The sequence below is a fragment of the Scatophagus argus genome, chromosome 5 (assembly GCF_020382885.2).
Source record: "Scatophagus argus isolate fScaArg1 chromosome 5, fScaArg1.pri, whole genome shotgun sequence".
Lineage (NCBI taxonomy): Eukaryota > Metazoa > Chordata > Actinopteri > Scatophagidae > Scatophagus > Scatophagus argus.
The window spans coordinates 18099441-18115372 of NC_058497.1; the positions used below are offsets into that span (position 1 = coordinate 18099441).

The window sequence follows — 15932 nt, forward strand, 5'->3', positions numbered from 1 at the left end:
TCCTCCCACTCTGCATGAGTGAAGTGTTGACGCTAGCATTTATAAAAGGTGTAAAGTGTTTTGCATGGAAATAAAACTGATGTCACAAGCAGCACACAAGCCAAAATCATTCCTCTCTAGAGTGTTGACAGAAAAACAAACAAATTCTAGCAGGTGATTAATGTGTATGAAGTGAGCAGAAGCCTCCAGTCCAATGGCACCACCAAGGGGTTGCCAGAGGTGGTCATGATCACCCTGATATGATTACAGACCCCTCTTCTCAAGGAAAAAGACAAGTCACCTATTTGAAGAACAATGATTGATACAGTGCATCCGGAAAGTATTCACACCACTTTGCTTTTTCCACATTTTGTTATGTTACAGCCTCATTCCAAAATGGATTAAATTTATATGTTCCCTCAAAATTCTACACAAAATACCTTATAATGACAAAGTGAAACAAGTTTGCTTGAATTTTTTTGCAAATTTATTAAAAATGAAAAACAAAAAATGTAACATGCAAATAAGTATCCACCCTCTTTGCCATGACACTCAAAATTGAGCTCAGGTGCATGCTGTTTCCATTGATCATCCTTCAGAGGTTTCTACAACTGGAGTTGAGTCCACCTGTGGTAAGTTCAGCTGATTAGGCATGATTTGGAAAGGCACACAGCAGTCTATATAAGCCCTCACAGTTGACAGTGCAGGTTAGAACACAAAGCACAGATCTGGGGAAGGGTACAAAAAGAGTGAGGTCTCATGAAGCACTGAGGCTTTCTTAACAATTGTGCCGAAATAGATTCAAAGCTTCAAGACTTTAGTGACGGTGACATCTGGTGGACAACTGAAGGCATAGTAACCTCTAAAGAGCATGACTGAAGCACTGGCACTGTTTCATTCCCATGACAGCAATAAAAGTTCAGAAAAGTCTGTGTGGTCATTCAAGAGTTTTGTTCATTCATACCAGATAATGATTTCATCGTCATTACAATAAAATATTCAGATGCTCTCCCCCATACTCTAAAACACATTCCAGATTAACCTAAAGAATAAATTCAAATTATATTAGGTTAAATGTTGGTGCTAGGGTTTATTTAAAGCTTTGAGATTTATTTAAAAACTGTACTAAAAGTCCCTAACAGGAGTAGAGATCCTACTTTGCAAATGATCATAGTGTTTGAATTTAGAAGCATTGTTTTTTTGTGTGTGTGAAGTGTTTTTAAAGATAATGGTTTGTGATTTGGGGACTTGTATGGTTGATTTGGAATGATTATTCACAGAAGCAGGCAAGTTATGAGTCTTTATAGATTTTTATTAAGAAATATAATTTTTTCAACAGTTGCAGGCTTCAGTTGGCTCCTCTTCTGGCTGACCAGCTCCCCAGCTTTAGAAAATATCCTCTCGCATGGCACCGATGTTGCTGGGATGCAAAGATATTTGCATGCAAGCTTCCACAGTGTAGGATACAATGTCTTTCTTGCTTCCCAGTACTTTAGTGGATCCTCTGTTCTGCTCAAAATTTGTTCTTTTAAATATCTATGGCACAGACAGTAAGACAATGAATGACTGAATAAAACAAATGATGTTTCAATAGTAATCAACATGCATACCTCTGGATCTCCACTGTAGCGCTGGCAGATGCACTGCTGGTGCGGGGCTGAGACTCAACATAATTGTCAAGTAACGCCCACGAGTTATAATTTCCGTTACTAGCACTGGCAGATGTTGTCGCATTCTCCATGGGAACATCTTCAGCCGACACATCGATAAGACTGGCGCATTCACGTGTCAGCTTTTCTGTAGCAGCCGTGGCATTAATTTGATTTGTGAAGCCAGCCTGGCTGGGATCTGGGATCCAGAATGGTGGCTACAGATAGAGAGTTCACCTTTTCCAAGCCGCAGAATTTTTCATTCAAATTAGATATTAAATGGTTGGCACATTTAAAAATTAAAGATAGAATTCAATTATGGACACATAAAATGTATGCCATGAACTGCATTATACCTTATTTGGTGGTATGAGATCAAAATGATCCCAAACTTTAGAACGTCGCTTGTTGTTTGTACTCGCCATGAAACTCGTCAAATTCTCTCTCTCTCTCATTCTCTCTAAATCTTTATCTCCTCACAACCCCACTTTGAAGCCCAATGATGCATCTTATATAGCTGGTATGGCACCAAATCATTCAAATTTGTCATACCAGTCAAGATGTCATTGGCTCAGAATGCATTGAAACACCATGAGCCAATGACACACACCTACACACTATGGGCCAATTAAAAGCCTCGAAACATTTTGAAGCAATGAAGCGCCAAGCGAATTAGCGATGACGTACGAAGCTTCGATCGTCATCGGTCACGTGACACTGGTGTTTTGATGCAAGCTCCAACACAACGCTTCGAATCACTCCGCTCCAGGAAGAGTGACACAAGCTCCGAAGCTTCAGTATCATTTACCCATCACTAAGGTCCCATTAAAGAGCACAGTGGCCTCTATAATCCATAAGTGGCAGAAGTTTAGAACCACCAGGACTCTTCCTAGAGCTGGCTGCCCAACTAAACTGAGTGACTGGGGTAGAAGGGCCTTAGTTAGGGAGGTGACCAACAACCCAATGATGACTCTGACAGAGCTCCAGCTTTGCTCTGTGTAGAGGGGAGAACTTTTAAGAAGGGCAATCATTTCTGCAGCACTCCACCAATCAAGCCTGTATGGCAGAGTGGCCAGACAGTAGCCACTCCTCAGTAAAATGCATATGAAAGCCCTAAAGGCACCTGAAAGACTCTTGTTTTTCATCTTATGTTTTTGATGTCATCACAGAGAGCCCTGCTGCATATACCTGCATTGTTGCCAATGTGGCAACTTTCTCACTTGATTCAAAGGCAAAAAGTAACTACTGAAAAGTTTGTGACTTATTCAGATAAGGAAAAGGCAAGGAATCCAAATATATTGCTAATCATTCTTAGCCATGCTGCTCAGAGTAAGCAAGGAGAGTAGTACATGGCTCTTCTGTCAACAGCACTTCAGTGGCTGTTCCTCTACTCTTGCACCAACACATTCTCATCCCAGCTCGTCAGCTCAAGCTCCTTAGATTACTAGCCACCAATCTGCTAGCTTCCTTCCAGTGCCTAAGTCGACTAACCACCCTGCTGCTAGCTTCCACCCAGTGGACCAGTCAGCTAACAAAGAACCAACCATGGCCTCTGTTGATGTCTTGCCAATCAGCTGCCCAGCTCTCCAGATTCATGGCTGCCCAGCTCTATAGCCTCACCTCTGCCTAGCACCCAAACTTCACTGCCCAACATCATGAAGGTCCTTCTCCTCAGCACTGTGGAGAACCCACTGCCCATCCCAGAGCCTCCTCTGTGCCACAGACACAGAGTTGCTGTCAGCCCATTCTGGTCCCCAATTAGCAGCCCAGCCAACCTATGCCCCAAGTTCAAAATCAGTGGTCCTACTGACCCTTGTCCTTGGTTCTGTCAGTGGCTTCACCAACACATGTTCCTGGCCCTCTGTTGACTGCCCGAGCCAAAGACCAACCAAAAAAATCTCAGAAACCCTGTTAACCATCTTTGCTGACACTCTCACACCAGACTTCCAGCCATCCATTTCCTGCTCTGCAGTCCAGAGGTCCTGTGCTGCAGCAACCTCCAGTCAAGTATTTGTTAATATTTTGTTGTTGTAGTGATGTAGAAAAAACAAGAAAATAATATAGTTGTTCCTCTTAGCAATTGTGGAAGCTTACACTCTTCTGGAAAGGCTTTTTGTGGGATTTTGGAGTGTTTCTGTTGGGTTATTGCCCATTCACGCAGTGAAGCATTTGTGGGGTCATACACTGGTGTTGGACGTTAGGGGGCCTGACTTGCAGTCTCCATTCCAGTTTGTCCCAGGACTGTTCAATGGGGTTGAGGCCATGTCTTTGCGGATCTTGCTTTGTGCGCTGGAGCGCAGTTCTGCTGGGGATGAGAGGGACCTTCCCCGAGCTCCAGCCCCCCTGCAACCCTGCACAGATAAGCGGTGTAGAAAATGGATGGATGATATTTCATATATACTTCATTTGACCATCTTGAGGTCATAGATCCCCCTAGGACACCTCCCTTTCTGAAAATAAATACTCTATTAATGAATTCATTAATTAATTCAAGTGATGGACAGCTTTATTCAGTTGAGGAAAGTATAATCATGATGCAGAAAAAGACAACAACTAGCTAGTTAGATAAAATAAACTAGTGACATTTTCAGTGAGCAGCATTTGTTTTAAATGTGCATTGTTCAAAACAGGTAGATGAATAACATTTTTTACTGATGACGATGTCAAAGAACAGCAGAAGTATCCTCTCAGTTACCAGTGAAAGCCATAAGTGTGCAAGACATTTCTTAAGTTGAAAAAAATCGAAATTACACACACTCAAAAATACATGCATGATAACAGGCCAGTTAAGTAAACAAGTATGTTTGGGGCATAGATACAAATATGACAAAAAGTCAATCTGATAACAGAAACAAAAAAAAAAACTATCTGGCCATCAAGTATTTCTTGGTGTTTCTGTCTGGTCTCAATAGAATGATGAAACATTTGGGGGCAAAAATGCAGAGCAGTAAACCATAGCTGGAAGCCAGGATAGCAAAGATTTCCACAGCAACAACATATTTTCCAGGAGAGCTAACGTAAGCAGGAACAAAGGCCACCCAGACAGCACAGAATATCAACATGCTGAAGGTGATCAGTTTGGCCTCGTTGAAGTTGTCTGGGAGTTTTCGAGCAGGAAAGGCCAAGAGGAGGCAGGTGCAGGCCAGCAGGCCAATGTAGCCCAGAACCAGAGAGAAGCCCACCACAGAGGCCATGGCACACTCCAGGGTGACCTTTGACCCTTGGAAACACAGATCACGTTGAGGCACCGGAGGACTGAGGGACAACCATGTGGCACAGATGATGACCTGAATGAAAAGTGAACACATTTCACTGTTATTTTTAATATCAAATGTACATGGTCATGTATGACAGACATACCTGTATGCAAGTAAAGAAGCAGACACTTCCTCTCTGTTGGCCCGGACCAAACCACTTCATCAAGGTTTCAGCACCAGGCCGAGCTGAGCGGAAAACAGCAAGAACTACAAGGGTTTTGACCAGGAGGCAGGAAACACAAAGTACAAAGCTGATCCCAAAAGCTGCCTGCTGGAACCGACAGGACCAGACTGATGGACGACCAATGAACACCAGTGAGCACAGGAAGCACAGCTTCAACGACAGAAGAAGCAGGAAGCTCAATTCTGAATTGTTGGCTTTCACCTGGAAGTGAATCAGATACAGATACACACACATTATATAAGATTGACATGTCAAAAACAACAGCCTCCATGCTATGTTGTATGTTGCTTTAGGTTCTTACCATAGGTGTCTGACGATAGTAAAGAAAGACCACAAACACAGCTGTTGTCACAGCAGCACCAGACACAGCTGCTGTAGTCAGAGTGATGCCCAAAGTTTCATTAAAAGAAAGGAAATCCAGCTGACGAGGGACACAGGCAGTTTGTTCAGCATTGGACCAGAACTCAGGGGGACAACGCTCACAGTGAAGAGAACCTGAGACAGGTGAAAGGAAGGAGAGAGGGAAGGGAAATTAAATATAAAGTGGAAAATTAAGGTTGCAAACTTGATTTTCTGTTATATTATCATTTGTTTCCCTCACCAGTTTTATTACTAATCTCCCCTTCAGCACATGGGATACAGTCAAAGCAGCAGAGAGGTTCTCCTTTCCTGCTGGCCTTTCGAGTACCAGGAGGACAGCTCTCACTGCACACTGAAACAGGCACCTGAACAAGAGACAGTTCATATTTTTGGTAACATTATCTTGTGAATCAACATAGACACTGAGTTTAACAGCAACATGTTGATCTGACTACCTGATTGGTTCCTGTGCTCCACTCAATAGCCGACTCATTGAGGTGGAGGTCAAACCCGTCCACATGACCAATCAAAACAAGTTTAAGTGACCCATCAGTCTTCTTCTGCCAGTTCACCAGGTCATACTTTGCTGGAATATCAGCTCCTTGGAAATGAAACGTTTCCCCTTGTGGTGTGGTGACGTTCACTTTGCTCAAGTGCTGCAACAGCTGAAAGCATCAAATGCTCAGTAAATGTTTATATGAATAATGCAATTTAATATGAACTCAATTAAAACTTTCAGAACTATAACTCTGATGTTTGAGGTGAAACTCTGATTACATCTTTGGGTCTGATGTGTTTGGGAGAGGAACAAGTGAAGCTGTTGTTTCCAGGAGGCCTGTCTCCATCAGGGCAGGAGAGAAGGCTGTGAAGGGCGTGGGCTGCAGCATAAACAGCAAGGTAGACATTATATGCCACCCTCAGCTGAGAGGTGTCAGTAAAGGGATGCTGCAACCCCTGAAGGGACTCTGTCCCACTGCAAGGTGGCACAGAAGCTTTCTCAAGCAAGCCCTTGGAAGTATTTGACACATGGTCCGATGTTGTTTGGAGTGGTGAATATAAATTTGAAGAGAAATGTATTGCACGTGATTGTTTAGATAAAGGACTGCATCCAAACTCCTTTTGCCAGAGGTCTTGTAAGAATTCGTCATCAGGACGATAAATTGGGTCCAAACTTCTGAGGTAACTTTCAAATCCAGGTATTACTGAACTTCGAATGGCCACACCAAGGACACCACTTGCCACTTTAGAGATTGCAACATCTTGGAGAAGATCATCACTGGTGCTCCAAGCCTCACTGGCTAGAAACTGTCTGTCAGTCACCTGCAGTAAGAGAATACTGAAATAAAAAAACAACATTGTGTTCCTGTAAATTATTTCTATGCAAATAATTTCCTTGCCACTTGCTCACATTTATCTTGGCCAGTTCCAGAAATACTTTCTTTACATCTGTATACCAGCAAAAGATCAGAATCACCCTTGCAGTAGAAGCTTGAATTGTGAGTGCTGTACGTCTGGCATCACTGTCAATAGTTTCTCTGTGGACAGTCTCTATGAATTCCAGACAAACACCTTTCTCCTTAATCTCTTCCCGAAATACCTGAAATATGGTGGTCATAGAAGAAAGAAATTCACACACAAGTTCACACACATATCTAAGAGACGGAAATACATAAAAGGTGTTGTCAAGAAATATACATAACATATTAAAGAAAAAACAAACACCTGTATTGCCAATTGACCGTAATCATTGTTTACTATCACTGCTCCTGTCCAGGTCCAGCTGAACCGTATAGCCAGTCGTGCCATGGCCCGAGCCTGGTAAATATCACTGGGAATTGTTCTGAAGAAGTTGGGGAACTTTGTCCTGTCACTCAGACAGGGGCAGCTGGCCAAGTAGCTGATCTGAGGGAAACACACAGATATATTGTTTTGATTCTGATTTTATCAAAACAATGCAATTTTTTGGTTAATTGCAATGTTTAAAAGATCTTATCAATCTCTTTATGTAGATTGTAATAGAACATTAATCAGACATTTTTTCCTGAGGCAATGAAACTCACAACTGGCACAGAGAGCGGCCCCAGGGTACTGGATAACATTATGGCTGTTGTAGATGCAGCAGCAGCAATGAGCAGAGGAACAGCCTGATCACCTGCTGATAGCATTGCATTGAAAGTATAATCATACAGGTTGTTTTTTTTCATAGAAATAGCGAATGTTAACTGCATTATGAATTAAGTTTATACCAAGTCATACCTGCTGTCTCTCCAGGTTGTTCATTAGCTGCAGAACGAAGCATAGAAGCTGTTGAGTTGCAGCTGTTTGTGTCTCCTCCGACCAGCGACAGTGCAGCTTGCAGAGCCCAGGGGTATCGGCCACAAGAATCAAGTATACGGTAGCCCAGCTTCACTCCTGGTAGCAGGGTGCTGTTACGATTGATTTCCTCCACCGCAAACACCATAGCATGTGTATATTTCAAAGGCTCTACATCTAAACTGAGATCACAGAGGAAGAAAGGAATCGTGAAAAACACAAACTGCAATATCAATCAGTAAATGATAAAAATAACCTTCATAGACATGGAAAAACAACAAATATCCCAAAAATACTGTACAGAATAAAATATGCTACAACAAAATCTGCTAAAATAATTGCAATAATAAAAATGTGTGTATAACATACATATAGAACTCTAACATGTTTATGAACAATGGGCCTGTTTCTGTGTTTAACTTTAAGCACTGTATAACTGCCTAGGTAAACATTTTTGTTGAATTAAATATTATATATTATATTTGTAATACTATATTACAAAAACAAATGTGCATGGTCAGAATGTAAAAAATACAGATAATATGCTCTCATAACACCAAGACAACTAAAAAAATAAAATAAAGTTCAAAAGAAATTGAACAACCACACATTGTGATAAAGTTTTACCCAGTGCAAGGTTCATAATGTGGCTGCTCCGTAAAACTCTGCTCTACTGCTGAAGGTATGTAGTACAGATTAAAAAGTCCACCAATAATCACATCACCATCCTGAGAGAGATCCTTGTCGCTTGGTGCTCCCCACCGAGAGCACAGTATCGCCTGAGCCACCTCTATCCCCATCTGTCTACCCGCTACACTGAGAAACAGCAGTGGGAGGGCTGAGGAGGGCCACCGAGTGAGGAGCCAGATGAACCAAGACATAGATGCAGCTGTTCCGGACATTTAACATATATAAGTGACTGTTATCTTAATATCACAATATGCATCAATCGGAAGTGCAACGAATCATATCTGTGCAAAATTCATTTCACAGCAGACCGGTTTCATCATCCTGACATAAGACTGCAACAAATTCTGAAAAACCCATAAGGTCCCTCATAGACTAAATTCAGCAGCTCCAGTTACCAAAGCAGAATCCATTAAATTCATCATCTCCAATGTTAACATCATAGTCTCATGTAAGTCACCTGAAAAGAAATATTATAAACAGAGACATATGTCACTTGACTGTAAAGTTCATACTGTAAGTCAAATGACCAACTCTGAAAAAGGTCTATTGACTTTGGGCATATCCTCCTCCCACTCTGCCCAAGTGAAGTGTTGATGTTAGCATTTATAATAGGAGTAAAGTATTTTGCAGGGAAGAAAAACTGATGACACAAGCAGCACACAAGCAAAAAATGTTCCTCTCTAGAGTGATGGTGGAAAAACAGTTGAATACTGGCAAGTGATTAGTGTGTATGAAGTGAGGTGTGGCCAGTGAATGTGTTTACAGTATTGTGCCTATAAATACCATCCTGTATGATGTCATTCAAATGACTCAAGATAACTAAGATACTGTAGAGCATCATGACCAAGTAAGGTTTTAGGAGGCTGCTTTACTTTTATCTTGATGAGCTAAAAAGCTAAAATCATATAAGCAATCATTCAACTGTATGTCATCTTTTCTCTCAGGTTTCCAAGGAATGTTGCACTTTGATTGATCCATAAAACTAAACAGACTAGATTGGAACCAGTATGGGGAATTGTATGCCCGGAGCAACAGGTGTGCCATCTGGCAGCTCTATTACGCAGCAATTTCATGAGCAATTACATCCCATTATGTCAAGGTGGCATATGGGGAAAGATGAGCCTATTTATGACTAACAATAAATTAGTTTTTAGCTTGAGCTGCAGTCTTGATTCTCTGCTACCACATCATTTTGAATGCAACAGAAAATACACTTGGAATTTGTTGAAATCAAATGTTTCAATATTTTTATTGCATTGATAGGAAAATGCTCACAGCCCTGGTGTAACACTGAAACAATAATAATAATAAAAAAAAAGAAAATGCTCCTCTGCCACCCTCCCTTTCTAAGCTTGGCTCTGAGTAGTTGACACTCTGTTTTTCAACCCATTAAGTTATACAGAATAAAAGAACCATAACCATCGGCAGATTATTTTTGCAGTCTGTATCAAAGCAATTATAAAAATAAAAAACCTTTAAACTCCAAAGCTTTAAAATTTGTAATTGTGTTTCAAATTCTATAAATCATAGCGAGAAACAAGCCCAACCATGGAAGTCTATGTACTGTATTGCTCCTAATAAAAAAACAAGCTTATGTCCTCTGTTGTGTCCAATGCAATTATTTGTTTGGTGCACTTGTTGTTGGGCAATGCAACATCCATTGTATAAACTGGTGCATAGTCATGCCTGACACATGTTCACATGTAACATGCACAAACATAAATGTACTTTTAGAACCGGTTCTCAAATAAAACCCATCTCAGATTAAAAGCAATGACAGGAATATTTACACACAACACAAAAAAGGAAACACCACTGAAAAGATTAGGAAGACTTACATTTGATCTTTGAAAACATGAATCCAATCTATTAAGAGTCAGCACATTCAAATGATACAAAGAAAGACATTCCCTCTTTGCTTAAAACCCAATTCTTTTTTTTCTTCATAGTCAATGTACAAAGTTTGGACAGTACATCACAGGGACAAAGATATCAAGTATCTGTACAATCACTCTGGGATGCCATTTGAAGGGAATCAAAGTTCCCACAAACATTTACACATTAAGCAGAATATAGACAATATACTGCCAGACTAGAGAGACCATTCACCATAGAATAGTGGACATTTCATACAGGAAATTCATGCTGTCAGATCCAACCATGGATTATATGTTTCACTTACATTGTACAGACTATATGTCTCTCTAGAAATAGCCCAGGATGCAATGCATTTAACTGTTATAAAGGAAATGTACTGGTCTGTGAACAAAGGAACAAACAATGGCAAGCACTTTTCTTGATCTTCTGGCTTTTTGTGTGACTGAACATCAACATGAATCACCATTTGTTCGTTAGTCTCTTTTTAGGTTATGGTCAGAGCTACAGTCTGAGCAGAAAGTAAACCTCAGGCTCTGATGCAGAGTGGTTGGAGTCAGCAGGTGCAAGAGATTCATCTGTATAGTACCGATCTCCATAATGATCCCCATTTCCATAACGTAATGATGTACAAGCTCCTTCAGGAAGTCCCCTGTCCTCCAGCTGACCAAGATAGCCCGCTATGTAAGAACCAGTAGAGTGTCTGTTAGCTGAAGGATTCTGTGAGGCTGGTTTATTCCTCAGTACTACCCCACCAATGCTGGTAGTACCATTGATCACCACACCTGCTCGAGGCTTTAAAGCCTCTTGCTGTCTTTCTCGGGCCCGACTGTTGATGTGACGTACTCGACTTTGGCTCCGAGAGGACAGGCGACGAGTAAGGAGTGGAGGGGATTCTTCTACATCCCTGGAAACAACAGGAGCTATATTTGTTGCTTGTGGCTGCGACAGTGTGGATTTTGCTTCCTGATGCAACTGAGGGTGTTGGGTTCTATCTCTGTCATTGTCATCACCCTCCAGACTGACCAGTTTACGAAGCTGTTCTGTAAGTGGATCACAAGACTGTGATTGTAAAGTTACCTCCCCCATGGTGCCGATCCTCTTTTGCTTCCTCATATGGGGAGTGATAAAACTGCGACTGATAATGCGGTATTTGCTCTGGAAGTTGCAAGATATGTCTTCAGAGGTCAGGTCTCCCAGGGACTTAGACTTACATGGGCTGTGAGCTGTAGAGCCTGAGATATCAGACAGGATTTTTGTTGACAAAGGGCCTAAATCTGAGTTCAGTGAAACTCTGGATTCAGGCTGTGACTGGAGCTTTGTATTATTGATGGAAACCTTTTGATTGTGGGAATTCTTTGGAGTGTATGATTGTGTTTGACTTTGGCAGTGTGGCTGGGTGTTTTGAGAAGCTAAAGGGTCTGATTGGGGAGTAATGTTGTCATATTCCAGGTGGCTGTATACTGCATCACAGTCTGAAGAGGGGGAATATAGTCCTCTGTCTCTGCAGATATTTACAGACATAGCAGATTGGCCAGGGAGATTTTCAGAAGAGGAGAAACCATTATGGATGCACCTTATTTGCTCTGTCTCTATCTGTTTATATCCTAACCTATCTTGATGTGATCTATTTGGGTTCTGGTAGCCACTATAGCTTCTCTGTTGTGTGTAGGAACCACTGAAACCTCTATCATTGTTAAAAGGCTCACAACTGCTGTGAGAAATGGGGTAGCTGTTCTGACGGAATGGACTATGGTTGGCGAGTCTGTGAAATGGAGAAGACTGGGAGTTGTTCTGCTGTTGGTGGTGATTGGACAGCTGACGATTTATTGGGGAGGAAGACTGTGAGAATGTTACATGAGGTGCATGTGACAGGTACTGTTGCTGAGGATCATGGTACGAGGAAGGCTGTTTATCTTGAGAGCAGATGGGAATGGACTCATGGTTTTGGTAAATAGCATGCCGTTTGCTTGGACTTAGGAGCTCCTCCCATTGGTTGCCATGTCTTGGCGAGGTCAACATCATCTCCAGTGGATCTTCATCGACATTTATCTCCACTTCAGCAAAAGTATTGCTCGGTGAGTTATGGGGAAACTGAAAACAGTCACTGTTTACAGAAGGGCAAGTGTACCTTTTAGAATTACCCCATTCTCTCTCTTTTACTAGTGCTGGGGGATCATACACTTCCTCATATACTCTTTCTTCAGTTTCCTCAGGTTCTTCACTCTTGCCTCTGTTCTTGTGCATGTTATCCCAGCCCAGATTGAGCCCTGAACCCTGAACTGCCTTTGCTGGAGAGAATCCCAAGGTTTTAGAGGGTGTGCTCTCCATTGTTTCTGCCTGAACATGGACTGTCTGTTTCTTCAGGCTGTACACTGATACAGGCAACAGCACCTCCTCATCAAGAATGGTGTAGACCTCCTCAAGCTCAGCAGTTTCTGGGCTGGAGAAGACAGTAGGAGGAGTTGCATCTCTCTTCTCGTAATTTATTTTATGAGCTACTTTTTGGGGACTTATTAGGTGTTTTGTATCAGTGGATGAAACATTGGTCTTGAGAGGAGAGCTTAAATCTTCAAGCACTTTAGGAGTGGTAGGCTTAAAGTCTGAGTGATGAAAAGGGGTACGATCATGAGATAAGGTTGTGAGATCGCCGTGGTCAACAGTACATTCAAATTGACCAATTAGAGCAGAAACCGAGCCACATGTGTCTTGCTCGTTGCCTAAGGACACGGCATCAATAAGTCTGGAGATAGCGCTGTCGTGCAAAGAGCTGGGACTCCCCAGGTCACAGCTCATTCTGACAGGAGAAAGAGGGGCCACAGACGATGGGGCAGAGGAAGAGGAGGAGGAGGAGACAGATGGTGGGACTGTGAATGTCGTGCTGTTTGATGACGTCTCTGGTTTATCTGATCTCATCTGGCAGTTCGTGGATGGTGAGACCAAACAGTTCTTCTCCATTCCTGTGGAGTTGATGTTTGATTTGTTGACTTCATTGTCTTCTGGCTGATAATTGGCATAATCGTCTTCCTTTCTTACTTCTCCCCCACCAATAACAAGATAAGAAGCCTCCTCTGAGTGTTCAAATTCTTTATTTCTTTTGATGTATGCCTTGGAAGGAGAAGAGCTGTTCAGTTCAATGGAGAATGAAGATTCAATGAAAGGGTCCAAAGAGGAAGACCTGGGCCTGTTGAAGGGGCATGCTCCTGTGGACACAGATAATTAAAAATAGATATTAATAAAGATAGTATCATCTATTAGTATTTGGTTTAGAACATCAAGTGAATCAACAATTAGATGACAACAATTAACAATCCAGCCAAAACAAGGCAATAGCAATACACAGACAAATGGATCACCAAGTGCAACTGTGAAGGGGAAGTTGGCAAATGAGGCTGTGAAGGTTAAAAAAGGAAGAATCCATGTTTGAGTACATTAGTTTAGGAAAGAGATGGTCAAATGGGATTGGTTTGGTCAAATGGGATCAAATGACACAGCAATATATATTTCTCAGACCACTTTGGAACAAAATACACTGGGTGGACGCAATACTGGTATGTTTTGGTACAATGCAACCTTCAGACAATAGGTATTTTAAATTACCTGCATGAATATCCTAGTCAGTTCTCTACTACAAAGAAGCACAACAAATGAAGATGGGACAGAAAAGGCATATTAAGGTATCATGGAGAGTAGGCTGTAATGTGTCAGTTCACATGGTTACAGTACACGAGTTATAGATAGCTGTAGCAGGATAGGTAAAGCAAAGGAGAACAATTACAAAAAAGGGAGGTCTTACAATAATTAGTGTGCAAAGCAAGTCAGTGCAAAATGGCTCTTTAAGAAAGACCACCTCCAAGCATATTATTCAAAAAAAAAAGAAATTATTTGAAAACCACAACATAACTGTCCTGAAATAGAGACTCTGGTATTAATGCCACAGATTGCTGTAACTTGATCTGATAGCATCAAAACGTGACTCATAAATTTACAGTTTTCTTAGTTTAATTAAACTAAAGTGAATTTAATTTGTGTACATTTTGTGTAATTTCAAAATAAATTCAATTCTTTGATTTGAATAACATCAAAAATACCCACCAATGACCGTGTCTGCACCCATGTCATGCTGTTCCTTGTCTGGAGAGCAGAGGGATAGCTGCCCTTGTAGAAGCCTGTCTAAAGGCATGGAGATAGGTCTGTGGGTAAGGGGGGCTCGGGGCTGGAGACGCTTCTCCACCCTTCCTTCCTTCCCTGACATGCCCTCGCCTCCTACTCCTGTATCTGTGCCATTCTTTTGGTCTGCTATTGAAGCCACTGACTCTGATAGCGCCATCTTAGTCTTCTTCCGTCCCTTTGCTGGGGCACTGGCTGTGCGTCGCAGGAGGTGGTCACTGATGGAGCGTTTTCGAAGGCCACCGGAGTTTGTATCCACAGATGACTTGGAAGAACGGTTAAATAAACCACGGATACCTCGCAGCTGATGACCCTGAGGAAAGGAGGAACAGGACAAGAAGGAAATAAGAAGGGAAAAAAGATATCAACAATATCAAAGAGATATCGAGATATAGGTTAGTGGAATCATGCTTCACCGCATAGTGACTTCTGACACAGATTGAAAACTGTTTTGCACATGTTAAAGTGTTAATTTTTTTATGACAACAATGAAAAGATCTGCTATGTACTCGGTCACAGCAAATGTAACAATTACATGCCTTTATACGCATTGCCTATAGATGGCACCCTTACTCCTTAAGTCACCACAGCAAACAATATGCAAGAGAGCATTGTGGATAACGCATGCATGCATGCTTTCATTGCATTTTATTCCATCTTTGTTGCAAATGGGACAACAGTTGAATAAAAATAACCTTACAAGAAAAATGTATGACTCTGTGATTTAATGTCACACAAACAAGTCATCGTAGATACAGCTGGACACAAACTGCACATTTTCATCATGCATTACTGTTTCATGCAGCACCACAATGAGCCTTGGGTATCAGGATACCTTGTTAGATCCTAGAAAGTGCATTATGGTAAAGCTGGGGTTCAGGACTAGAGGGCTCCACTAGAAAAACAAAAGATTGAAGGAGCATAGAGAAACAATATTTTTTCTGTTTACCTCCAAAATACCTCAGTAAAAAGAAAAGTATCACAGTGGGAATGCTACAGCCAAATCCAGGACTGTACAGCCCTTACCTTCCCATAGACATCATGCACTGACACATGAACAAAGATGGAAGCCTCAGTCATGCCCTCCAAGTAAACATGTCTGTAACCTGTTGTTGGAGAAGAAGGGATAAAGCATGTGAGTGATAGAGTAAATGATTCAAAGAACAGCTGTCATCAGACTAGTGGCTGTGTAGTAATACCCTGAGGAGAGGGCATCAGGGGTTCAGGGACAACTCTGACTCAAAAATAACCTGCCAAGCCACAGGTCCTTTACTTTACAAATCAAACAAATCATGGTTCACTAGACACAAAATAATGTGCCCCGTAGTCACAACACTGCCAAACCCATGAGGGAAATTATGAATCTAAGTGTGAGTGAGTCTGTCTGTCTATTTGTGTTAAATACCACAACTGTAATGACTCTAACTCGCAGTGACAAACTGTGTCCCCTTTTAA

The 15932-nt window shown here is 41.6% G+C and overlaps 2 protein-coding genes across 4 annotated transcripts in view; both read right to left on the reverse strand.

The window, feature by feature from the left end:
• Nucleotides 1–3198: 3198 nt before the first annotated feature.
• Nucleotides 3199–7890, reverse strand: LOC124059218 (extracellular calcium-sensing receptor-like). Its single transcript, XM_046389055.1, has 10 exons — nucleotides 7768–7890; nucleotides 7185–7331; nucleotides 6939–7026; nucleotides 6207–6307; nucleotides 5885–6094; nucleotides 5671–5794; nucleotides 5371–5564; nucleotides 4646–4915; nucleotides 3840–3979; nucleotides 3199–3340 (listed from the first exon to the last, which is right to left on the reverse strand). The coding sequence occupies exons 1-10, from the start codon at nucleotides 7888–7890 to the stop codon at nucleotides 3199–3201; spliced, it is 1539 nt and encodes a 512-aa protein (XP_046245011.1).
• A 1573-nt stretch (nucleotides 7891–9463) lies between these two features.
• Nucleotides 9464–15932, reverse strand: part of plch1 (phospholipase C, eta 1) — a 56224-nt gene continuing 49755 nt past the window's right edge. For 2 of the 3 annotated variants that reach the window (XM_046389353.1, XM_046389354.1), the window contains 4 exons: nucleotides 15504–15583; nucleotides 15313–15372; nucleotides 14403–14790; nucleotides 9464–13510 (listed from right to left, as the gene is read on the reverse strand). In XM_046389353.1, the coding sequence (XP_046245309.1) occupies nucleotides 10812–13510; nucleotides 14403–14790; nucleotides 15313–15372; nucleotides 15504–15583 (3227 nt within the window). In that variant the 3' untranslated portion in view covers nucleotides 9464–10811. The remainder of the gene's footprint in view (nucleotides 13511–14402; nucleotides 14791–15312; nucleotides 15373–15503; nucleotides 15584–15932) is intronic. The other variant, XM_046389355.1, reaches the window with a different exon arrangement.